Source organism: Chiloscyllium plagiosum, unplaced genomic scaffold (assembly GCF_037043375.1).
Source record: "Chiloscyllium plagiosum isolate Xiang-an unplaced genomic scaffold, Cpla_swu_hap1 HiC_scaffold_25, whole genome shotgun sequence".
Lineage (NCBI taxonomy): Eukaryota > Metazoa > Chordata > Chondrichthyes > Orectolobiformes > Hemiscylliidae > Chiloscyllium > Chiloscyllium plagiosum.
The window spans coordinates 16,820,319-16,847,251 of record NW_028270163.1 but is presented as its reverse complement, the minus strand read 5'-3'; the positions used below and the strand labels follow the sequence as shown (position 1 = coordinate 16,847,251).

The 26,933-nt window shown below is 40.5% G+C and overlaps 1 protein-coding gene across 1 annotated transcript in view; it reads right to left on the bottom strand.

Annotated features, from left to right (window-relative positions):
* Positions 1-26,933, bottom strand: part of dnah9 (dynein, axonemal, heavy chain 9) — a 528,899-nt gene that overhangs the window by 55,500 nt on the left and 446,466 nt on the right. Inside the window, exons 63-64 of the mRNA XM_043714478.2 lie at positions 16,782-17,009; positions 14,656-14,847 (exon numbers count right to left, since the gene is read on the bottom strand). Coding sequence (XP_043570413.1) covers positions 14,656-14,847; positions 16,782-17,009 — 420 coding nt within the window. The remainder of the gene's footprint in view (positions 1-14,655; positions 14,848-16,781; positions 17,010-26,933) is intronic.

The window sequence follows — 26,933 nt, the reverse complement described above, 5'->3', positions numbered from 1 at the left end:
AAAACATTGTCCACTGCGACTGCTATTTGTCCTTTCCCTTGTGTTATGTGGTTTTATCTCCATATCCATGAATTTGGGCTTAAGACAGACTGGTCAAGGAGAAGACAAGTTCATGAACTGTCTTCAGGTTTAGACTTCTTTATGACACTGCTTATTACGAATTCAGATTAGATATATAATACATGGCATTCAGGGATGTACTCTTGTTGCTACCTTAATGAAAGACTATTCATAAACTCTTTCACATAATGCAAGTCAAACTACTTCACAGATTTCTCACTTACACATGACTAGATTTCAAGTTTCTTTGTAGGTCACCGTGTGTTTCCCAGTAAGAAGCAGATCCTCGACATCATCCCAATGTTACTCTAGAGTCCTAAAGCCCTTACACAATAATTTAGAATTCCGACATTGTGGAAGCAGGCTATTCAGCTCATTGAGCCCACAATAACCCTCTGAAGAGCATCCCATCCAGATCTAACCCCCGTCCCTATAACCCTACATATTCCATGGCTAATCCGCCTGACCTATGGGCAATTTAGCAAGGCCCAGCCAACTAATCAGCACGTTTTTGGACTGTGGAAGGAACCGGAGCAACATGGGGAGAACATGCAAACTCCACATAGACAATTGCCAAGAATAGATTTGAACCTGGGACCCTAGTGCTGTGAGACAGCAGTGCTAATCACTGAACCACCATGCTCTTAAAGCACACCCTCTTAAAGTCAATGCCATTTGACTAAGATACAATTGAAAAGAGGATGGCTTCTGCAGTAATTTTCCCAAATTGTCATTGCCACCCAACTGTAGTGGGTAGAAATCCCTATTGGTGAATTCAAGTATGAAGACTTAAGTGATCATGCAGTTTGTTATTGTAAACAATGACACTGCCAAGTTTTAAATAGATTAGAACCTTATAAAGGCACCCCTCTCCCCCAACCCCGTCATAACTATTTTCCTTTTCAAGCCTTTTAGTTGTATTATGTTTTGCACCATAGAAGTGTGGTCACTTTACTCAACCTCACTGTAGTCTCCTAAAGAAGGGTTGAGCCTGAAACATTGACTCTCTTGCTCCTCGGATACTGCCTGACCTGTTGTGCTTTTTCCAGCACCACATTCTATCGACGCTACTTTTGTCCATATAAGCGACAAGAATTGACCATTATTTGACCCGGTAAGGACTTCAGTTGGTGATGCAAGTTGAGGAACGTCATGCTTAGGACTTTGCATCCAGAACTTAATTTAGACAAAGCAGAGAATGCAGTCAGTTTCTGGCCTGCCACCATTCTAATCTATTATGCTCTTCTCCTGCTTCCAGGATTGTATCTGTAATAAATACTTGGACTTAGAGGTTATCTCTATCCCTTATACACAAGACTGATAAAGTACATGCTTACATCTATTTCCATTGTTATTTCCTCCTGGAACGGGTCACTGACCTGTCATCAGTAGCCATAGCTTGAGCATTGCCATTCCATATCAAGTATAGCGGGCCAGCAGAATCTCCTGCTCCTACCACCGACAATAGATGCACTGCACAGATTTGCAGTTTGATAATTTAACCTCTTTGTCCATATTATGAATGTACCTTCCATATCCATTAAGCCTGGAATTTAATTTGGACCTGGACCTTCTGGTTCAGCAGGAGGAACACTTACCTGCTCTGCTACAAAACTTTCACACAACAAAAACACTGAACAGAAAAAAACATGCAATTTTCTGATCTCCATCTCTTTCCGGTCCAAGATTGTGCGCTGTGAATTCAATAGTTCAGACTGAATCTGTTGCCATCGTTTATCAGAATAAATGATTAAGTCCTAAAGTGCCAAGGCCCATGAAGCCAACAATAGCCATAGCTGGAGAAGTTGGATATTTGCATTCATTTTTCCTTGCTCATTACTGCTGTTGTCAATCTTTTCTATGCTAAAAAGAACAAGGTCCTACTCCTCATGGTTGTTCCTGATTACATTCATAGGATGCTTTCATGCCCACCCAGGCAGAAAAGCAATAAGAAGTCATTGTAGTCTCCTCCTAAAATATTCAGAATAATATTCAGGCAATAAAAATGAAGACTCTAGATTGGGACTTAGCTAATAAGAAAAGTCATTATATTCGGCAGCATCTTCATCCAGATTTTTTTTGTGAATTGCTGTCATAATTGGCAAAGCTGTATTTAAATTTATTAATATTCTTTACTCATGTGATGTCACACTCATCGGTGCTTATACCTTACTAATTTCTATTCAGCGGTGATGGATGTGTGAAATGTGTAAATTATTAATGATTAAAACTCACGCTTCACTTCTTAAAGAGGGCGGAGAGTTATTTGGAAGTTTAATTGCACAGTATAAATGGCTTAACTCATGCTGTCAAATTTCCCCAGTGTCCACACAAAGTTGTTTTGAAACCTATTATCAGCCAAGTTCACATGAATGCCTTCAATCCCTGGTTAGTGCCTCCAATAAAGTCGGAATAAAGAATATAATGGGAGGAATTAGATATGATTTCGCATTATTCCGAGAGCTTTATAGCTTTGGAAAAAAATAATTTCAATTGCTTTTCATAGTCATTGTCTAACTTGGTGTTTTTCAGTGTGTTCAATTTTGATTAGGTTCCATTTTATAGTTTGCACCTCATTTTTCACTAGAGGTCTTTGTTTAAGAACAGAGAGCCGGAATAAACAGAGGGCTTAAAAAAACTTCTCAACAAACTGTAAAATGGTGAACCATTAGTGCTACAAATATGTATGTAGCAAGAAAATTTGCATAGTCGAAAAGATTCCAGAACATGATTTCATGAGCATTGCTAAGGGATCAAAGCATGGGAATTATACATTATCATGTGATTGTGCTTTTAGCACAAAATCCAGTGTTTGCAATGGGCCCTTAAAAGTATAAAGCTGCCAATCTCTATGCAGGAAATTCTGGAACTAACAACAATGGGCAGCATGGTGATTCAGTGGTTAGCACTGCTGCCTCACAGTACCAGGGATCTGGGTTCAATTCCCGCCTTAGGCCACTGTCTATGTGGAGTTTGCACAATCTCCCCGTGTCTGCGTGGGTTTCCTCCGGGTGCTCTGGTTTCCTCCCACAGTCACAAAGATGTGCAGGCTAGGTGGATTGACCATGCTAAATTGCCCGTAGTGTTAGGTGCATTAGTCAGGGGTAAATGTAGGGGAATGGGTCTGGGTGGGTTGCTCTTCGGAGGGTCGGTGTGGACTTGTTGGGTCAAAGGGCCTGTTTCCACACTGTAGCGAATCTAATCAAACTGTAAAATGGTGGACCATTAGTGCTACAAATATGAATGAAGCAAGAAAGTTTTAAAAGTAAAAAGCTGCCAATCTCTATGCAGGAAATTCTGGAACTAACACTTCATGGGTGATCGGAATGGGCAGGATTGGTGTCGGGTGGGGGTGGGAAAGAGAAAAAGGGTGGGCTAATTTTTCAAATGGTGTCAAATTGAAGAGAAATGTTGACAAAGGATTAAAATGAATTGTATTCCTGAGTTTCTAGTTCTTTCATTTTCAAGACTGTGTTATGAAACTTTAATAGTTGCTACCATTTTAATCAGAATGAATTAATGGTGTTATTTTTCAGTCTCAATCAATCACTTTTAAAAGTTCCGGTTACCTGTGAAAAGAATGAAGCCACAAGATTCCATGATTTCAAAACAGAAGAGCATTTTTTATAACTGACACAAACACAGAAAATACTAAGTACAATCTTGGCTAACCACTAATCTCATGAAAACCCAAATCACAACTAAAACATGAATTATCAGAGAAATTGTGGTCCATTCTAAACCATAAACCACACATTCAATGGCATGTCTAATTAAGGTCAATTTCATGGATTGGTTCATCAACCCATGTCGTATAGAGGTCATCAAGATCAATCAAAATGCCCTTCAACATCAGTCCTCCTTACAAAGTATTTCAACTCCTCTCCTTCTCGGAGCTAGTCTTGACCCCAGCCAATAGCAGTACATAAATAATCACAGAAATGGTCTTCACCAAAATGGCACATGTCTGCAGAGCCTTCTCTATTCAGTCTGTATGGCACATTTCCACCAATATTATCTACAAGTAACAGAAAGAGTTGGAGTAAAATATTTCAGTTTCTGGATCCGATGTCTGCCTTCCTGAGCTCACCTATACCGCAAGACTGGACTCATCAACCGAGATCAAGATTGGATGACTTGAGCTTTTCCATCTGGCCGCTAGCAGTTTCAGTCTGCCCAGTAGTTTTAGTTTCCAATCTCAGTTTCAGTTTTTAGCTTCTTTAGAAACTGAATCAGATTCTCTTCTCTGTTTCCTTTTGCAATTTACAGTGCAGATTCCATCCCAATGGTTTGTCAATTCCTGAAGAACCCAGACTCGTGAAACCATTTCAAACACTGCTAGAAAAGTTGGTTACTTGATTTCATGTTTGCTCGTGGTAGTCAATCTTTCCTACGCTAAATAAGATCTCAGGGACTCCTTCCTTATGGTTGTTCCTAATTATATTCATATAATGCTTTGGGAAGTCTGAATACGAGGGCATTTAGGAGTGGTTCGAAAGGTGAGTTATAGAGAGTTTGGATATAAATTTAATATGATTGGAAGCCGTCCGAAAGCTGGGACCTGAAAATAATAGGGTATGATGATTAACATGTTATTGAACTGTCTTGACCCTTAAAGTGCATTTAAAAGATGAATAATGCTCAGTGTTTAAGTGCACATCAAATCTGTACAATACTTGCTTGTTCAGGCAAGGATATCAAGGGAAATGCAGAAAAAACGTGGAAATGGCTCTTGCAATCAATGATGATTGAGTAGGAAGGTGGAAAGACTCAAGAGGCTATTATGCCTATTACTGTTTGTGTGCACCATTGCAAAAAGATATAAGGCTGTGGAAAGATGGTGAAATAGAGCAATCAGCATGTATCCAAGGGCTTTGAGAACAGAATGCAGTCCTCAATTGATTCCTTTTCGGCACATCAAAACAACATGAGGTGAGGATGTAATTTAAATACCTAAATATTGAATGGAAAAGACAAACTATTAAACTTTTAATCTGACTCTTGAGCCAAAAACAAGAAGGGACAATGACATCAAGTGAAAAGAACAAGTTTAACACTAAACTTAGTCAACATATCTTTTGGATAAAATGAGATGCAGGAAGTAGATGATGATGATTGGAATAATGCAAGACAGTTGAAATGGGTGAATGTTTGAGGCAAGAAGCTATGGGAATTGACCAAAGAAGGATATTTATCTGGCAGTGATCTTTTCTCTTGATTAGGAGGTTGAGAACTCCAATCCCAAAGCAATGTGAGATTTTGCCAAATATAGAGGGTAATAGTGGAAGAATGCTTGTTGGACTGGAGGCCTGTGACTAATGGAGTGCCTCAGGGGTCGGTGCTGGGCCCATTGCTGTTTGTTATCTATATGAATAATTTGGATGAGAAAGTACAAGGCAAGACAAGTACATTTGCTGATGACACTAAAATAGGCGGTAACATAAAAAGGCTATCAGAAATTGCAGCAGGACCTGATCAGCTGGGGAAGTGGGCTGAGAAATGGCAAATAGAATTTAATATAGATAAATGTGAGGTCTTGCATTTTGGAAAGTCAAATCAAGGTAGGAGCTTCATGGTGAATGGTAGGGCCTTAAGGAGTGTAGTGGAACAAAAGGATCTTGGAGTTCAGGTTCACAGTTCTCTGAAAGTGAAGTCACAATTAGACAGGGCAGGGAAGAAGGCTTTTGGCACACTGGCCTTCATTAGTCAGGGCACTGAGTATAGAATTTGAGAAGTTACGTTGCAGTTATACAGGACGTTTGTGAGGCCGCACCTGGAGTATTGTGTTCAGTTTTGGTCACGTTATTATAGGAAGGACGTTATTAAACTGGAAAGAGTGCAGAAGAAATTTTCATGGATGTTGCTAGGACTCAGCTGTCTGAGTTAAAGGGAGAGGTTGGACAAGTTAGGTCTTTTTTTTCTTTAGTGCGGAGGAAACTGAGGAAGGGCCTTATAGAGGTGTATAACATCATGAGAGGCATGGATAGGTTGAATGCACTCAGTCTTTTTCCCAGGGTTGGGGAATCGAGGACTAGTCAGTTTAAGGTTAGAGGGGAAAGAATAAAGGGGAAAGAATAAAAGGGAACCTGTGGGGCAGCTTTTTTACACAGAGTGGTACACATACAGAATGAGCTGCCAGCAGATTTGGTTGAGGCAAGTACATTGAAAGGCATTTGGACAAATACATGGATAGGAAAGGATAAGAAGTGGACAAAGTGCAGGGGTTAGCATGGACAGGTTTGGGCCAAAGGGCCTGTCTCCATGCTGTAGAACTCTATGACTGTATCAATTGATTGTAAAATGAATTCCACAGTTCTGATTACAGAGGAATAGACAGTTAGGTCCAGACTGGTTGCTGCCTGGCCCCCTGTTTGCTCTTGGATCTCGATAAAATTTCATTGAAATATGTGGTCAAAGACAGAAATGTTAATGATGATCCCATTGTACAGTGGCTACACATGCCATAATCCCTCCACACACCACAAACCAGCAGTGAGACTGATTCAATTCACTTATGCACATTCCTTCCTTTGCAGGCAGTGCACCACCTGTGTGCTGTCTATGAACTTGTATGAATCATGTGCGCATAAAACACACTGTTGAATCACTGCATCCTCAGCAGAGAGACCATATTTGTATGAGGCTAGGACCACTCAAAGCTAGCTTGCATTACTTAAAAGATACGGTGAAGTTCTGGCTGGAGTTGGTACTGAAACTATTTGTGGAAGTCAGTCAGATGGGCAGGAGTGAATTATGGTGCAACAGGGGAGACAGCAGCTGATAAAGTTCCTCATATTGCATAGATACAGTGAAGGAGCTAGAGAGAAGGGTAGATATATTGGGCCTTTGAAATACACTTTGTGAAGGCAGTGGGACTAGCCTAATACAGAGAACAATGCCATGAGCCAAGCTCCAATACCACATACCGCATAAAGGAATACATTATAAAAAATGAAATGTTGCTGAATTTGGCTTGAATCTCACATTGAGAGATCCACCCAGAGAGAGGGAGAGACTTTTAAACAGTGAGTACAGAAATATAATTCTAATGCTGTAATTTCAGGGTTAGGATGTCAGCAATGACATTTTCTGAAACTCAAAAGAAATTACTGCCGGATATCCATCATTCTCCAGATAATTGACTCAATATGTGTTTCAACAGCAGTTTGTGACATTCAGTGGTACACAGGAAGTTATTCTAAAACTGTGATAATTACAAATTCCACCCCCAGTCCTGAAGAAGGGTTACACCCGAAATTTCGACTTTGTTACATCCTGATGCTGCCTGGCTTGCTGCGTTCTTCCAGCCTCCTGCCTATCTACGTTAACTTGGTTCAAGCCAGCACAGGATGCATTCACTTGTGCGGTTTATGTTAATATGCTTTCCACATCAGCAGGTTGTTTCTACTCTCAAGGTTCCTGACACCCATTCCCTGTGAATTTCTACTGAGCCAACACAACAAAGATATCTTGCAGTGATGTTAGTAGCATATTAAAAGACCAAAGTACAAGCAGCTGCAACCTTGTTACTGGGAGAGGACTTTTTTCAGATGACTCATCCTTGTTTCAATATTATCAAGACAGAAAGAAGCAGCTGTTGGAAGTGTAAAAGCGCATACCTTGCAGATATATACACAGGAGATACATTTCTACAAACTATAAAAGATTATCTTCTCTGAGAAACAATTAATCTTCAGACTAATGGCATCAACAACATTTTAAACAGTAATAGCTAAACTACATTGAGTAGCTTAGTAATAAAAACATTACACTCGTGATTGTGTTATTCGGATAATACTTCAGAGGAGGCAAAATCATACATTAGCATTGCATGTTGAGAATTTCAAAAATAAAAAAATTTTAAAAAAAACTAACTGTAAAACTGACCATGAAGCTATGTGATGATTGTAAAAACAAAATTAGCTTGCTGTTGTCCTTTAAAGAGAGAAACCTGTCATCTTTACTCAATCTTACACCTATGTAATTTAAGTGTCATTCAAAGTGGCCTCAAAAGACATTGGTTGCATCAAGGTCCATTGCATCTCTCAGGACAACTCAAACTGAGCAATAAATGCCAATCGTTCCGGTGACATCCGCACCCTGAGAAGAGTGGAGTTTGCACATTCTCCCTGTGTCTGCATGGGTTTCTTCCGGGTGCTCCGGTTTCCTCCCACAGTCCAAAAATGTGCAGGTTAGGTGAATTGGCCATGCTAAATTGCCCGTAGTGTTAGGTGCAGGGTTAAATGTAGGGGAATGGGTCTGGGTGAGTGCACTTCGGCGGGTTGGTGTGGACTTGTTGGGCCGAAGGGCCTGTTTCCACACTGTAAGTAATCTAATTATTATTTTAATCTGACTAAGTGCACTGACCTAAGGCAGTAGAAGTAGCCTGCTCCAGTTGACCTTGGCATATGAGTGTGCAATGTTGACAGTGTGTTGCTGGAAAAGCACAGCAGGAAGGGGTCCGGCCTGAAACGTCGATTTTCCTGCTTCTCTGATGCTGCCTGATCTGCTGTGCTTTTCCAGCAACACACTCTCAACTCTGATCTCCAGCATCTGCACACCTCACTGTCCCCTAAATGAGTGTGCAATGCCAATCAGGACCACCGTGTGGCTGGATAAATCCTGCCATTATTCACTTTTCTGCCTGGGTCGACTGGGCCTATTTGGACTCAGTTGGATGAGGAAGCTCATGAGAAGCAGCGCTTGTCTTAAGCAAGACACATTTCTTTGCATAATAGCAATCACATACAAGTTACATGAGTAGAGAGACCTTGTAACTAAGAATATGAAGAGCTCTGAATGTTCCACCTGTTTTCCGCAAGATCCTAAGCTGTTCTGCTCCTTCCCATCCAAAGTCCTTATGACATCGTCAGACTGGGTGGAGCTTAATGGGAGTCCTCCGCATTAACCCTTTCAGAGCCATCACTTTATATAAGATACCTTAGGATCCTTGTACTAGCAAGAGTAAGAACTGTCAGGGTTCTTGCTCATTGAAGATGTGTGTACGTTGTGTGGGAATCAGATCAGATTCTGCACCATACCATTCACACTGTTGTCAATGTTACAATACCTGCTTAGGCAAGCTGAAGAAATATTTATAGAAATTTAAAGGCAGAACCTTCCCCAAAATATAAAATCACTAGATCGAAATACCCCTAAACCATGAACATAATCTCAAATTGTAAAACATGTATAAGCCAAACCTCAACACAGCATATAGAGGTGAGCTATCCAGATAAGAGAAAGCTAATTGTAATGTTGACAAAGTTTTGAGGTGAACTCTGATTCATTGAAAAACTGGAAGGAACATTTATCACAGATGATGTTGCAGGGTAACTGCTAATGCCTAATGCAATTAGAGGCTTGGAAGAGCCTTAATCATAAACTATAGGATAGAAAGAGCATTCATACATCACTCAATGAGCTTGTCAGATAAGGAGCGGTTGAGGACTCTGGGTCTGTACTCAGTCAAGTTTAGAAGGATGAGAGGGAACTTGATTGAAACTTACAGAATATCGAGAAGCCTCAATAGCGTGAACGTGAGGAAGATGTTTCCAGAATTAGAAGAGATTCGCAACTGAGGGCACAGCCACAGAGGGAAGGGACGATCCTTTAGATGAGGAGACATTTCTTCAGCCAGAGGGTGGTGAGTCTGTGGAATTCATTGCCAAGGAAGGCTGTTGGGGTGAGTGCATCAAATGTTTTTAAGACAGAAATAGATAGGTTCTTGATTGGTAAGGGGATTAAAGCTAACAGGGAAAAGGCAGAAGAATCAGGATGATTCTTCAATCAGCCATGAATGAATGGTGGAGCTGACCTGATGGCCAGCTGGCTTAATTCTGCTCCTCTATCTTATAGTCTTATGGTATAATCCTGAAACCGGGGATAACCCATAATGGATTGTCTTCTTTTCTGTGGTGAAACAACATTATGTCCATGCAGTCTTGTGTAGATTAAGGATTAAACAAAGGATTAGAGGAGATGTTAAACACCAGATGGATCAGCAAGGTGATAGCAAGAGACATATTTGTGATATGAATTATCATAAAAGGAGCATAATATGAGAATGTGTTTACTGTGATCAGGAGGAGGAATTTGGAGTCTAGTCACCTCTGAATCCAGGTCCAAATTCAAAACAAGTAACAACCAGTACAAAGTAGGGCCTCCTCCTCTAGCCTAAATTAAAAATCCACAGACTTGCCCCAAAAAGAGGGTCCAAGGAAGTTCCTGTGGATTGAAGAGTGAGGCTTTAGCTCAGGAGTCTTTGACAAGGAGGTTGAGTGAAGTGATTACGCCACAGTTGAAGAGGGTGAAGACATGACTGCCAAACTGGTTCAGTGTGCTACGTGCTTGATGTGGGAGGTCAACGACTCTGGTGTGTCTGGCTCATATAAGTGTGGAAAGTGTGTGCACGTTCAGCTACTGACAGAGCATATTGCAGCACTGATGAAAGAACTCGAGGACCTTAGGCTCATCCAAGAGAACGAGATCTTTCTGGACAAGACCTTCAGCGAGGTTATTACACCAATCGTACCAGAAGAGAGCAGAAAAGAGCAGACGATGAGGAAGGCAGAGAGGAGACAGGTGCAAGAGACCCCGGGAGAAGTACCTGTCAGGAACAAGTTGAATCTTTTGGAAACAGTAGAGACAGATGACACTACCAGTCCGCGAGGCGGCCAGGTCTGTCAATCAAAGGTTGGCGTGGAGGCAGAGCGGAAGAGTCGGACATCGCACAGAGCCGTGGCAATAGGGGACTCCATAGTGAGAGGAACTGACCGGGGTTTTTGTGGCAGCATACGGGACTTAAGGATGGTGTGTTGCCTTCTTGGTGCCAGGGTTAAAGACATCACAGACAGAGTGCAGGAAATCCTCAAGGACGAAGGTGAAGAGCCAGAGGTGGTGGCACATGTCGGCACAAGTAATGTCGGGAAGAAGGGGAGGAACATACTACAGCGGGACTTCGGAGAACTAGGAAGAAGGCTGAAAAGCAGGACATCCGGGGTGGTTATCTCCGATTTGCTTCCAGTTCCTCAGGCTGGTAAGGCCAGAAACAGGGAGATAATGGACTTGAACGTGTGGCTGGGGAACTGGTGCAGGAAGCAAGGATTTAAATTCTTGAATCACTGGGGTATCTTTTGTGGTAAGCATAAATTCTACAAGAGAGACGGTTTGCACCTTAATAGGTTAGGGACCAGCATTCTGGCAGGCAGGTTTGCTACTGCAACACAGCTACGTTTAAACTAAGTAGCGGGGGGGAGGGGACAAACTGGATGTTTAAGAAGGAAATTGGAGGGAAAGTTAGAACAAGGGAAGTCAAGAAAGACAACTGTATCAATGAGGCAGAAAACTCAGAAAGGGATCATGTTGTAAGGTTGAGTGAAATAGGAGTTGATGGGAAGGGTGAGGGCAGTAACAAATTAAAAATACTATACATGAATGCACGAAGCATTAGAAATAAGATAGATGAGCTTGAGGCTCTTTTGGAAATTGGCAGATATGATATTGTGGGGATAACTGAGACGTGGCTTCAAGTGAACAGGGCCTGGGAAATGAATATTCAAGGCTACACGTGCTATCGTAAGGACAGACTGACGGGCAGAGGGGTTGGGGTGGCCATGTTGGTAAAGGATGATATTCAGTCCCTTGCGCGGGGGGACCTAGAATCAGGGGATGTAGAGTCAGTGTGGATAGAGCTGAGAAATACTAAGGGTAAAAAGACCCTCTTGGGAGTTATCTACAGGCCCCCAAACAGTAGTCTGGATGTCGGATGTAAGTTAAATCAGGAACTGAAATTGGCCTGTCGCAAAGATGTTACTACAGTTGTTATGGGGAATTTCAACATGCAGGTAGACTGGGAGAATCAGGATGGTATTGGACCTCAAGAAAGAGACTTTGTGGAGTGCCTCAGAGATGGATTCTTAGAACAGCTGGTGCTGGAGCCAACCAGGGAGAAGGCAATTCTGGATCTGGTATTGTGCAACAAACCAGAATCGGTCAGGGACCTCGAAGTGAAGGAGCCATTGGGAAGTAGTGACCATAACACAATAAGCTTCAATCTGCAATTTGAGAGGGAGAGGGTACAATCGCAAGTGACAATATTTCTGTTGAATAAAGGGAACTATGGAGCTATGGGGAAGGAGCTGGCCAAAGTACAATGGTGCAATACCTTAGCAGGGATGACAGTGGAGGAACAATGGCGGATATTTCTGTGTATAATGCAGAAGATGCAGGATCAGTTCATTCCAGAAAGGAAGAAAGATCCTAGGAGGAGGCATGGGTGGCCATGGCTGATGAGGGAAGTTAAGAAACATATAAAGTTAAAAGAGAAAAAGTATAACATAGCTAAGATAAGTGGGAAAACGGAGGACTGGGAAGCTTTTAAAGAACAACAGAGGATTACTAAGAAGGAAATACGCAGAGAAAAAATGAGGTACGAAGGTAAACTGGCCAATAATATAAAGGAGGATAGTAAAGGTTTTTTAGGGTATGTGAAAGGCAAAAAAATGGTTAAGACTAAAATTGGGCCCTTGAAGATAGAAACAGGGGGATATATTACGGGGAACAAAGAAATGGCAGAAGAATTGAATTGGTACTTCAGATCTGTGTTCACTGGGGAAGACACAAGCAATTTCCCTGAGGTAACAGTGGCTGAAGGACCTGAACTTAAGGGAATTTATGTTTGCCAGGATTTGGTGTTGGAGAGACTGTTAGGTCTGAAGGTTGATAAGTCCCTGGGGCCTGATGGTCTACATCCCAGGTACTGAAGGAGGTGGCTTGAGAAATCATGGATGCATTGGTGATTACTTTCCAGAGTTCAATAGATTCAGGATCAGTTCCTGTGGATTGGAAGGTGGCTAATGTTGTACCACTTTTTAAGAAAGGTGGGAGAGAGAAAGCAGGAAATTATAGATCAGTTAGTCTGACCTCAGTGGTGGGAAAGATGCTGGAGTCTATTATAAAGGATGAAATTACAACACATCTGGATAGTAGTAACAGGATAGGTCAGAGTCAGCATGGTTTTATGAAGGGGAAATCATGCTTGACTAATCTCCTGGAATATTTTGAGGACGTAACTCTGAAGATGGACGAGGGAGATCCAGTAGACGTAGTGTACCTGGACTTTCAGAAAGCTTTTGATAAAGTCCCACATAGGAGGTTAGTGAGCAAAATTAGGGCGCATGGTATTGGGGGCAAAGTACTAACTTGGATTGAAAGTTGGTTGGCTGATAGGAAACAAAGAGTAGTGATAAACGGCTCCATTTTGGAATGGCAGGCAGTGACCAGTGGGGTACCGCAGGGATCAGTACTGGGACCACAGCTTTTTACAATATATGTTAATGATATAGAAGATGGTATTAGTAATAACATTAGCAAACTTGCTGATGATACTAAGCTGAGTGGCAGGGTGAAATGTGAGGAGAATGTTAGGAGATTACAGGGTGACCTGGACAAGTTAGGTGAGTGGTCAGATGCATGGCAGATGCAGTTTAATGTGGATAAATGTATGGTTATCCACTTTGGTGGCAAGAACAGGAAGGCAGATTACTACTTAAATGGAATCAATTTAGGTAAAGGGGCAGTACAGAGAGATCTGGGTGTTCTTGTACACCAGTCAATGAAGGTAAGCATGCAGGTACAGCAGGTAGTGAAGAAGGCTAATAGCATGCTGTCCTTCATAACAAAAGGGATTGAGTATAGAAGCAAAGAGGTTCTTCTGCAGCTGTATAGGGCCCTGGTGAGACCACACCTGGAGTACTGTGTGCAGTTCTGGTCTCCAAATTTGAGGAAAGACATTCTGGCTATTGAGGGAGTGCAGTGTAGGTTCACAAGGTCAATTCCTGGAATGGCGGGATTACCTTACGCTGAAAGACTGGAGCGACAGGGCTTGTATACTCTTGAGTTTAGAAGACTGAGAGGGGATCAAGGGTTATGGAGATAAGGCAGGAGCAGGATACTGATTGAGGATGATCAGCCATGATCATATTGAATGATGGTGCAGGCTCGAAGGGCAGAATGGCCTACTCCTGCACCTATTGTCTATATAAAAAAAAACAGCTGCAGAGGCAATTCTAAGTTTTAATCAAATCATAGAGCAGTATGTATTGGCGGAGTTCTGAAATTGCATTCAAATCGCAGAGGGGTCTGAACTATGGTAATTTGTGTTAGTTTCAGTTAACCTTTTCCAGAATTTCACAGAAATCCCCAATACAGTTACAGAAGGATTCATCTTGGAAGGGGATTTTCATTCTTGAAATCAAAGAACTATTGTGAGGGGGTTAGGGTGGGGAATGAAATCCATACTAAGTGTAGCCTACAGCAACTGTCAAAGTCTGTGGCTAAAATAGACCAAAAGAAAATCAATAAAGAAAAAGAACATATGGCTGAGAGTTCTTCTGGTGTGCATCTGTCTAAAATGAAAGAACTCTGGCATTTATGTAGTGTCTTTTAAGACCACACAATATCACAACTACTTTACAATCGACAATGTACTTCCCCAGTATAATCACTAATGTATGAATGTATCCAAGTCTGACAGGACAACATTCTGTTTGCACAACATACCATTTCCACGCAGTCACAGCATTCACACCTTACCTTTGCATTTGCCTCCAGGTAGTTGTACAGTACATTGACCGAAATGGTGAGGTCGCCTGTGTTGAATGGGTAAGAACGATTCCAACCCTGAGGCCCAAATTTGCGTCTCTCCGCCACAACTGCATGGAAATAGCAAAGAGCGAAGAGAATGCTCTTGAACTCATTCTCACGAGCACACATCTCCAGTGTGTCCTGGGAGATAAAGAACACAAATACCTATTCACTGGATGGGGAATATTTGCTAGAAATTTAATGTTTTGCATTTTTTTCCCTACTTCGCAAATGATAGAATTGGCTTTAACAGATATGTTGTCATACTTTAAACTAATGCAGTCAAGTTCAAGTGGTACCTCTTCAGAAAGACACAAATTATTTTGCATATGTATTTTTCAAATTGCTTTACAGTAATACAAAATTAATTATTTTGTAATGCAATCTGGGAAAGAATTATCTTACACTTTTCTGAGTCAGTTACAGATAACAAGCCTTCCTTAATTCGGGATAATAACCCCAATATTAAATTTCACTCGACTCAAACACCTGTCAAATATAAACATGTTTTTAAACTTTGAGTTTTTTTTCATTCCAGGATTGAAGTGGAGGGACCTGTTGCCTGATTAACAAGTCACAAATATTAAGAAACCAAAATGCAATACTTCTGTTTTGATTTTAAAAAAAAAAAGATTATAGTTATGCTACCTTCTTCCTGGTGTTGGCATGTATTTAAAGGAGAGAAAAAAAATATATATAAGCTTATCAGTGGAAGCTTGATTGAAATGCATAAAATGACATCTCATTTATAGCATTCAGTATGAACCCAGCAGCTCTCAAAAATAAGGAAACACAGATCTACCTTTTTGGCAACTTTTCCCAGCCAAAATAAACATGAAAACAACAGAGATCTCAACCTACAAAGCAGTTGGATTGAATGTATTTCCCAGTAAATAAAGTGTTAAACAAATACGTATGATCACCTGTATATCCTGACTTAACATAGGGATCCTCTTGCCGTCAGGCAGAGAGTAAAAACCAGCGAGGTTACTTTCCTGCTCATGGTGTAGTAGCTCAGGAGGATAAATGTGTATATGTGCACAGGATCAGATTTGGTTCTAAGATTTTGTACAGTGTCAGTACTCAATATTGACATTCTCGGAACAGAGCGATAGGACACTGGAGGATACATGCTTCTGTGAAACCATGGCCCACCACAAGTCAGTATTATTAGGAGAGTAGTTGAGAGAACTGGAAGGTCAACCATTAAGTAAGGATGAGCTAAACTCAGAAGGAGCAGTAAAACATGGATAATGGAGATTTTGACCTCAAACATTGTGTCTTCAATGCTGGAGAAAGTTATCATTGTTCATTACGGCACAAAAAAACTGCAATTTTCTCAATGGAAATGGCAGCACGGTGGCTCAGTGGTGAGCACTGCTGCCTCAAGCACCAGGGACCTGGGTTCAATTCCAGCCTCGGGTGACTGTCTGTATGGAACTTGCACATTCTCCCTGCATGTCTGCATGTGTTTCCTCCGGGTGCTCCGGTTTCCTCCCCCAATTCAAAGATGTGCAGGTCAGGTGAATTGGCTGTGCTAAATTGCCCACTGTGTTCAGGGATGTGTAAAATAGGTGCATTCATCAAGGGTAAATGTAGGGTATTAGGGTAGGGTCTGGGTGGGTTACTCTTCAGAGGGTCGGTGTGGACCTGTTGGGCCGAAGGGCCTGTTTCCACAACGTAGGGATTCTTCTTCCATTCTATAAAGCGATACAAGTCATAACATGTGAAATTGACAGATTCTCAAATATAGTAAAATACATTGTCACACTGCTAGTCACATTTGGCGTTGTCACATTCTTTAATTGAACTTATACAGTGGAATGTGATTGCACTAATTTAACATTTTAATACTGTGGAATATATTTGCAGCTGCTAATCATATTGATATGCTTAGGTGAGTTCTCTGAAGCATGTCTTGATGAGATGTAATACTATTGCGATTTCTGGGGCAAATAAAATAGATAATAGAGTTCAATAAAATGTTTTTATTCTGGAATCTCAAATTAAGCGGAAAGAAATCACTTTTGCGATCAAGCAAGAAAAAGATTCACAGTATATAAACTAGTAAATACCTGACTGAAGTTATCCAAGGCCTTGTGCAAGTTAGCATGCATCCCTGTTGGTGGTTCATTGGTGATCTTGATGGAGTTCTCCAGGATCCCCTGAGGGATGATGTGGCCCTCAGGTGAGGGAGCCGGCTCTGCACTGATGAAGACACGGAAATTCTCATGGCTGCCCTCGCTATGCTGCTCCATTTTCTTCTCCAGAATACTGAGCCACTTCGCCACCAGATGGATATTCTGAACAGGAACAAGTTGAGTCAGCTGATGGGAATTTTAAGCTAATATTTGCACAACTAATGAAAATAAGGCAGCTATGCTGATGTTGGCTCAGTTTTCCCTGGTATTCTGTTTACATTTGAATCATTTGGATACTGGAGAAAAGGACTGATTTCAAACTGCCCAGCTAATTACTCACTTGAACAATGCTGCAGTACAAATAGGATGTAGCTAAAAACAAACATTTTAAGGTCTATCTTGCTGAGCCTTTCTTATATGTTTTCCTCCTCATCTCTCTTGTCCCTTGCTGTGTTGCTCTTGAACCTTCACCTTGGCCTGTGCTGACTAACTAGTGGTCAAGACTGAACAAATTTTCAACATCTGATCTTAACTGCATACCAGAGCCACCAACATTGAGCGAACGCTTCAGAATAGACTTTAAGTCACAGTTCATTTAGTTACAAGTTTGCCTTTACGAAAAATCAAATCTAACTCAGAGCTCCAAACTGCATTATTACTTGTGCTGGAGGTGATAGCCAAGTTTCATTAAAATATTATGTTCTCTAAACTATTTTTCCATTCTTTATTTCACTTCATGGTGCATCCAACCATCGGATCAGAGTGTAGTTTACTTGTGAGGGAACTAGAGATAGGAGAACATTATTGACAGGGCATCTACAGCAACACTGAAGTAACACCACACTTTCCCCATCCCACAAAGATATATACCACAGGACAACTCTCAAAGGTTCCTGGTTTCAATCTTTATATGTAGGAGAAGGTCACTGTTACGGTACACAGCACCAGATTAAAGCCATTTAGTGAAGCAGACACTGAACTTTTCCTTGATAGTGAGTTTATTCACAAGATACAACGTTATTAATGTCCGCTTCCTAATTACTATCTCCCTCCACTCCCAGTGGTATGTTTTTATACCCACTTGAACAACCAGGTAGTCATATAAACAAAGACTCAGTCGTTTAAAGCAATAATGTAAAAAATAAATTAAAGAAAATATAACTCCATTAAATTATTTTGCTCTAGAAGATATCTACTACGTATAGCATGATGGTTCTCAATTTGATTCTCCGAAGCAGGTCCCATTAGCAAAATCTTGTTTACTGCAATACTAGCATCCCAGGAAAGACACAAAGTTTGAAGTATTGCAATTGATTGAAGGGCCTGTCATATGTGCCAGCGGATGATTCTGATATAGAATACAAGACGTTAACTCTAATACTTGGTACCATGTCTACTTACTTGACTAGACACTGGGAACGATCTGCATGAAACTACTCATGAATGTGTTGCCACGTTTCTGATATTTACTAATTAGGGTGCAAGGATATGGTTTTCAAATGAGATATAAGCTGGGTAATGAGATGATCATGTCTGACATACTGAATACATTACCTAACCCACCCAGAGACCATGATATTTCTCTTTATCTATACACCAACACTCTAGACTACAAGGTTGAAGATTTTCTTAAGGCTGATCTGTTATGTTTCAGCCAGAAACTGTATGAGTAGTTGCAATCTGCAGCTGCTGAAGATGAGCAACTATGTAAGTTGCAAAAGATTATTATCCAAGGATGGCCTGATAGTATGAAAGAAGTACCTGAGAAAATTTGTTCATTTTGGCCTTACACAAACAAACTTGGCATATCACAAAAAGTAATTTTCAAGGGAAAACAAATCCTAATACTAAAAGTATTACACTATGATGTCATGTCTATGTTACACCAAGGACACACGGGCATTGAATGCTCAAGACAATTGTCAACACATGCCTAGATAAAATTACATATATCTATTTGGGATTATCTTTAGCCTTTGGAAAAAGGGGGATGTTATTTATTACTGTCAGTATGTTAGTACACCTTTATGAGACACAGTGTGTTAACATATCTCGAAAAGACATGCTTTTGATATCATCATAGCATCATAGCAAGTGATCAGAAACTGCATCAGCAGAAACAATTAGATCACTTGAAATCCAATTACTAATCTGGACATGTTTGCTACTAAGTTCAAAAGCAGGTAAACCAACTTCAGGGAAAAAAAACCCAACTGAACTGCAGATGCTGGAAATCAGAAACAAAAACAGAAATTGCTGGAATAGCTGAACAGATCTGGCAGCATCCACAAAGAGAAATCAGAGTTAACCTTTCTGGTTAAGTGACCCTTCATCAGAACTCAGTTTTTGTAAACCATTCTCAGATTCACCACCCAAAAAGCTGAGCACTTTGTCATAGAGGTGAGGGAAATTGGAACATCTCCCACACATTCTCTTTTTGTGCTGATGTGGAAACTCAAACAAAAAACACCTTCTTTGAGAGTTTTGGGGAAAATCAAAAGAGGACTCAGGAGCATTCTGAAAGCTAAGTATAAAATGCTTTGACACCTTCAAATCTCATTACCAGCTGCTGAATCATAATGCCTTTGGAATACAATGATTCATCAAATGGATTTTATCCTATAATGGTAAATTAATGTTTACATTAATTACCATTTTGCAAGCATTGATAAGCATCTAAACAAGGTTGGGAGCTGTTGGAGAATAGAGATTGGTCAATTAATTGGTCTATATTTGCATCCACTTGCTTCATGCAAAGCATCACAGCTCAAAATGCATTGCAAATCTGACCCCGGTGTGTACTGAGCCACATTGGTCAGGTGTGCATTTTGAAAAATACGGAAGTGCTAGGTTTGGTTTTCCTGGAGTCTGGAGCATACTCTGAACCTACTTCTTTGCTGATTTGGACATGGACATTTGCTGTAACTGGGAGCTGTGATTGGAGTACTGAGTTCAAATGCCATGTGACAATGAATTTGAGCATCAAAAGAGTCAGTTACTGAAAGGGTCAGAGCGATGGATTTACAGTTTAAAAGTCAGCAAGTACAAGTCAACTGGTAGCTACAATAGAGCCTGAATAGATTGATCTAATTGATGTGGACCCCAGTGGATTGATGTTTAAAAGATTCAGTGTGACAGGAATAGATGATGCATGACATTGTGAGCTGCAAAGTCCTCAAGAAAACTTGGTAAAATTATTGTCTCCATGATCCTTGATTTTGAGCAGTTTCGAAAAGAAAATTAAGAGGAAGAAATCAAATGATCACCAATTTTCTTTTTAGAAAAACGTTAGAAGATGAACCAGAGGAGATTCAAGTGAAGCTTCTTTCCTTAGCAAAACAATGGGAAACAATTGTTTTTGAGACAGCGGTCTAAATTATCCAATCAGTGCCAGAAAGAGCGGTTCTGACAAAAACATTACTCACTTCCTAGAATTTGTCTGGCTAATTTTCCAATGATGTATTCTGCTAAACTCAGTCAGCAAAGGACATCAGTGAATGGGATCCATTCAGCAGTCTTGTCTCCTTTCTTAAGGCATTAGCTGTTGTGATCGGGCAAGTATTTTTCATGCACTGTTTAGCTGTCCCAGGGCTCTTCAATATGTCAGCAAGAGTAAATGGATAGATGCTTAAGTAGATGGGTTAGGTGAGGTAAACTAGTCAAGAGATAGGGTGGCAGGTGGATAAAGAGAGTGAGGGTAGCAGATGGATAAAGTGAGTGAGGGTAGTCAGGTCAGGTGAGAGGGGTTGTCAGCTCGAGGTTAGTCAGGTTGGGTCAAGTTAGGTCATGGCAAGGAGTTGGAGGGTCAGGGTAGCATAGTCATTTGGAGCTTGATGGTGAAGGAGTAAACAGGAGGTTCAGAAAGGTGAGGGTTGGGAGAGTCTTAGTCTGTAAATAGCTATTTAGGAGTTCGACCAGAACTTTTCAGTCTTATGTTTTCTGGTCAACTAATCAAGTAATTACATTGGAATTGTCCGAGGTCTCAGACTCCAACCCAAAATTGGCAGCATTTTTTGGAGGCTGATGGGGAGTAGGGCAGGTTCAAACTACCCAGGCCATTCCCATTGAATCAGTGCCCTGGGACATCTGAGGGGTTCCAACATGCATCTCTGGTCATGTACCTGGTCTCCGACTATCCAGAGACCAGAAGATCTGGGGCAGTATCCCAACCAGTGGCGATGTGCTCATTTGTCACAGATGATTAAACAGTATTAGGAAAGATCAAACAACCTTGCCATGTAAAGCCCAAAAGAATTAAACGTACATTATATTATGATATTCTCAAACATTTTAATTGATACAAAGGTAATGATAATTCACAAGCATGTCATTTTATTTAGCCCTGGATTAAATTTCAGATTTCTGATCCTTCCGTCACCTTCATAACAAAACCTCATCTTGTGGCTAGCTCAGACCATCAGCTGTTTAAGCTCTCTCCAATACCACTACACCTCCAGACTTGGTAAGTTGAGTGCTCTCCAAGTTAGCTTTCCATCATTCAATCATAAACTTCAGCTCATCTAAAACCCTTACCCCCATATCTTATTCTGCAGTAAATGTCACTTGTCAGTATTCTTGCCATTGATTCAGATTAATTCCCAGTGGCCCATTGTCTCAAATGTAAAACTTTGTTTAAATCCAATATCTCACACACCTCACTCTTTCTACAATCTACACCTGAATTCACCAGAGCCAATTCTAGCCTATGATGCAGTCCCTGTTGTACTTACTATTGACAAAATTCTGTCTTTGGCAGTCTAGGTCCCAGACTGAAATTCATTCCCTTAACCCCTTCATAAGACCATAAGTCATAGGAGCAGAAATTAGGCTATTCAGCCCATCAAGTCTGCTCCGTCATTCAATCATAACTGATAACTTTCTCAATCTCATTCTCTCACTTTTTCCCCATAACCCTTAGTCCCCTTGACAATTAAGAATCTATATCTGTCTTAAATATATTCAATGACCTGGCCTCCTCAGCCTTCTGTGGCAGTGAATTCTATAGATTCCCCACTCTGGCTGAAGAAATTTCTCCTTATCTCTGTTCTAAAGGGTCTTCCCTTTACTCTAAGTCTGTGCCCTCGGGTCCTAATCTCTTCTGCCAATGCTCGACATTCACTCTGTCCAGGCCATTCAGTATTCTGTAAATATTAATTAGATCCTCCCTCATCCTTCTAAACTCCATTGAGGATAGACCCAGAGTCTTCCAACATTCCTCATATGTTCAGTCTTTCATTCCTGGGACCATTCTCATAAACCTCCTCTGGACCCGCTCCAGGGTCTCTATACCTCATTTCCTCTCTTTGATGCTGTCCTTAACACCCTTATCTTTGCAGTAGAGTCTGATACTTTTAAAATCCTTGCTTGTGGACTAACACACAGTTTTTCTGGTGCAATGCTGATTTTTCCAGGCATTTCATTCTACTAAAAATGTTGTATAAATGCAAATTGTGGTTGTTTGTATTATGGAAGATTTGATGCTTTAGTCTGGTCATGCTTCATTGCACAGAAGAGAAGTCTCAGATGATGTAATCAACAGTCAATGATAGTCCGCTGTCACACTGGATTACAAAATGCCCAGTATCGCCATTTGTTATCATGGTTGATGACGAGTTGAGAGCTGATTTCAAGGAGCAATCACTAAGCTGCTTACCTATTCATAGAATTGTATCATTATTTCTCTAACAACAACCTTTAGATTAATATGAGCCGAGAAAAGGTACTTTAGTGAACCAAATCAAATGGCTGTATGACCAGAAAATTACAGAATATTTTCTGACTAAACACCCATTTTGAACAATACTGGAAGCATTACAGCCAAATGCAAACCAAAGGAAACATCTATTACATTTGCAAACAGCAATTTAACCAAAATACCTCCCTTTGAAGTGAGGCATCGTTACCTCAGTGCCCTTTCCTGTCTCATTAAGTAACAAGCTATTATCGGAGAAAATTGTAACAAGAGCTGGAGAATGGCTGAAAACTCCTTATTTTGTGGACAGAATACAATCTCAACAGAAGGGGACCAGCAGTGTTGAATGAGTTGATGAATTGGACTGGGTTTGCTGGAGAAATTTGATTAACATCAATTATCCAAATGGAAGCTTGTTGTTGTTTAATTTATGATGGGAACTGAAGCTAACAAAGCTACAATGTATGAAAGTTAAAGCCATTCATGGATTAAATTACATTGATTGTAAAATAATTGAAGTGATATTTCAGAAAATGAATGTGCAGTGAAGACCTTCAGGTTTTGATACTTTCCACAATATGTCACACACGTCAATTTCACTTGCACATTTGTTCTTTACAAACAGGTTATTGGCACGGCATTTGGAAATAGATTACTAAAACACTCTAAGAGTAGCTATTAGTAAGAAATGACATCTTTTGCTTCTTGAGACTGAAGATTTAAGTTTTGATTTTATGACAACCTGCAGTAAGTCATTTTAGAGAGGTTATGCCATATAAAATAAAATATAAGAAATAAGAGCAGTAGGCCATTTGAACATCCTGCCCCACAAGCCTGTTATGAGTTAGCAAGTTGATGACCGAGATGATGTAGCCTTAGCTCCAATTACTTGACTGTGCCCCCCAGCCTTTAACTTTGTCTAACCCAGCATGAATATATTCAGCCTGTACAGCTTCCCGGGAAGAGGAGAACATTCTGAATACTGCTGGCCCAGCTGGAGAAGAGATTATTCTTCATCTTAGTATTAAACGGGAGACCCCTTATTTTGAAACTGTTCCATCTAGTTCTGGATTCGTCCACAAGGGGAAACATCTTCTCCGCATCCACCCTGAGCAGCCCCTTGAGAATCTTGGATATTCCTGCTCTTGTACTACAATGAGCATAGACACAAGCTTTTTTTAAAAATTCATTCACAGGATGAGGGCGTCGCTGGCTAAGCCAGCATTTATTGCCCATCCCTAATTGCGCAGAGGGCAGTTAAGAGTCAAACATATTGCTGTGGATCTGGAGTCACATGTAGGCCAGATGAGGTAAGGATGGCAGACTCCTTCCTTAAAGGACATTAGTGAACCAGATGGGTTTTCCAACAATTGACAATCGATTCACAGTCATCATTAGACTCTTGCTTCCAGATTTTACCGAGATCAAATTGCACTATTGGCTGTGGCAGGATTTGAATCTGGGTGCCCAGAACCTTAGCTAGATCTCTGGATTACCAACCTTGTGATAATACTACAAGGCCATTGCCTCCCCATTCCATCATAAGATAACATCTTCATCCCATGAATCACCCATTGTAAACGTCCCTCACCTGCTTACAATACAAGTAATTGCCTCTTTAAGTAACATGAGCAAAAGTGCACACAGTACTCTCACCTGTCCAGTTGTTGTATGTTCAGTTAATTTCCAATTAGGAGTGCTGCACATTTCACTGTGTAGCTGAAAGGTGACAGTCACCTTAATTCAAGAGGACCATAGGCTGATTTCTCATTAGAGAGAGATGAGTATGAGGGTCACCACACCTCAGGCAAGGGATGTGGGTGGAATTGCAAGGCCTTCATGGTAACCTCAGCTCATTCCAGGAATTGAACATGAACTGTTGGCATCATGAACCAGCCATCCAGCCAACTGAACTAATCAACATTCTGAAAAAAATCATTAAGAGATGCAACCACAAAATAGGTGAATACATTGAAATCGAATGCTTGAGCAAGGAAGAAATCAGACACTTGATTCTGTAAGAGATCGAGTAAGAAACTCAGCGGCAGATTTGAGCACAGGAGGCTCCCAGGAGGAAACCCATGCAGTGGAATAAAGTTTGATTAGGATGAGATAAGAAAATGAGACTAAACATGATTCTTCCCCTCAACACCACCTCCCAGTGAAACCGAGGAGAGATGTTGCAAAGGCCCGTGACAATCTCAATAGAAGAACCGTATTTATCAAGACAGATCATAGACAAAGGGGGCCACAGTGACCATGCTAATATCACACTAAGATCTTGAAGTTGCTGCTCTTAAAACTTTGTCGTTCTCCACAGATAAACCAGAAGCAGATGTAGGCGATTCAGCCCATCAAGTCTGCTCCACCATTCAGTCAGATCATGGCTGATCTGATAAATGCTCAACTCCACTTTCAATTCTACTCCCCATATCCCTCAATTTCCTTGATTAAAAATCTGTCTATCTCACTGTGAATATACTTAAAGACCCAGCCTCAACAGCCCTTCTGGAAAAGAATTCCATAGTTTCACTGCCCTCAGAGAAGACATTCCTCTTCATTTCTGCTTTAAACATGTGACCCTTAATTCTGAGATTGCATCCTCTTGGCCCCAAAAATGCGAACAGTATTCCAGCTGTGATCTGAATAGTGCTTTGCATAGTTTTAGCAAAACCTCCCTACTTTTACATGACACTTCTTTAGATTAAAAAAAAAGGCCAGCATTCCATTTGCCTTCCCGATTATTTGCTGAACACAGATGCAAACTTTTTGTGATTTATGTTCCAGAACTCCCAAATCCCTCTGTTCTGGAGCTCTCTGTAAACTTTCTACATTTAAATAATATTTAGCTCCTCTATTCTTCCTGCCGAACTGCATTATCTTCCATTTCCCACATTAAATTCCATTTCCACTCTCTTAACCTGCCTATATCTCTCTGCAGACTTTTTTTTATCATTCTTACCACTTGCATTCCCATGTGTTTTTGTGTCACTTACAAACTTGGCTACAGTACCTTCACTTCTCTCAACCACATCAATCATATATGTTGGAAATAACTGTGGACCCAGCACTGATCTCTGTGCTAGGCCACTTGTTACAGGTTGCCATCCTGAAAATGTTCCCCTTATTCCAACTTTCTGTCTTCTATTAGTTAGCCAATACCCTATCCACACCAATATACTACCTCCACCAGTATGAACTCTGATCTCATAAAGAGTGCATGGTACATTATCAAATGCCTTCTGAAAGTTTAAATATATTATATGTATGACTTTCCCTCTATCTATCCTACTTGTTACCTCCTCAAAGAATTTGAGTAAATTTGTCAGGCATGATCTCCCCTTCATGAAGCCTTGCTGACTTTGCTTGATCATATAATGTATTTTGAAATACCCTGCTATTCCATCCTTTATGATAGACTCCAACATTTTCCCAGTAACGGACACTAAGTTAACTGACCCGTGGAAACCGGTTGTATGAGTCCTTCCCTTTTCAAATATCTGTGGTCTGATGACACACAGAATTACGTACATCACAATCAAGAAGAAATAATTTGGACATTGCACTTGTACTTCTTTTGCTGGCTTGTAGACAGAATGACAAATTCTAAGCAATCAAAGCCCATACATGCAATTTGCTTCTATTCGCATAAAACAATTACATTCCTCATAAAGCATTTTATGTAACCTTCATTCATAGAAAGGAACAAAATGCAGTGTTAACATCTATCCTATAATAATGAGTTTCAGTAGCTACATATGTTTCATGTGCTCCCATTGCATGCAAGCCTTATAATGTCTTTCATAATGCTTAATAATATATACAGAGAATTTGATTTCAGTTGCATAAAACAAATTAATTGTAATTGGTTTAATCTATTGCAGTAAAAATTAACTTAGCTTATTTTGGGGGAAAAAAAACATAAGTTTATCATGAGAAACTGGTTATTGACTTTACACGTTGCTATACCTACAGCTGAAACGAGAGATCCGAGCTGTAAGGCAGAGCACACATGTTGAAGTGACAGCAAGCTGAGGTATATGCACATGGTTCTCCCAATTGGAATCAAAGAAAAAATCAGGTTTAAATCTAAGCTGCCTGTCATGATCAGGAGCAAATTTCTCGTTTTCTCTTACTCTACATTTATGTCAGTAGGAGTACTAGCTGTTGGTTTGTAAAACCTGCAATTCATCCAATTCCATGTGTTTTCTGCCAAGTGAGATAGGGTAAATTCATTCTTGTAACATCGCCAAATATCTGTAAATATTCTGCATCCTGACATTGTACTAACATAAAGGTACAAATGATACAGATCATGAGTGTTACTGCAAAAGAGAAAGCAGACATGTTCTCGAAGCTTGAAGTCTTTCATTCACCAGGGCGGAATGGCAAGA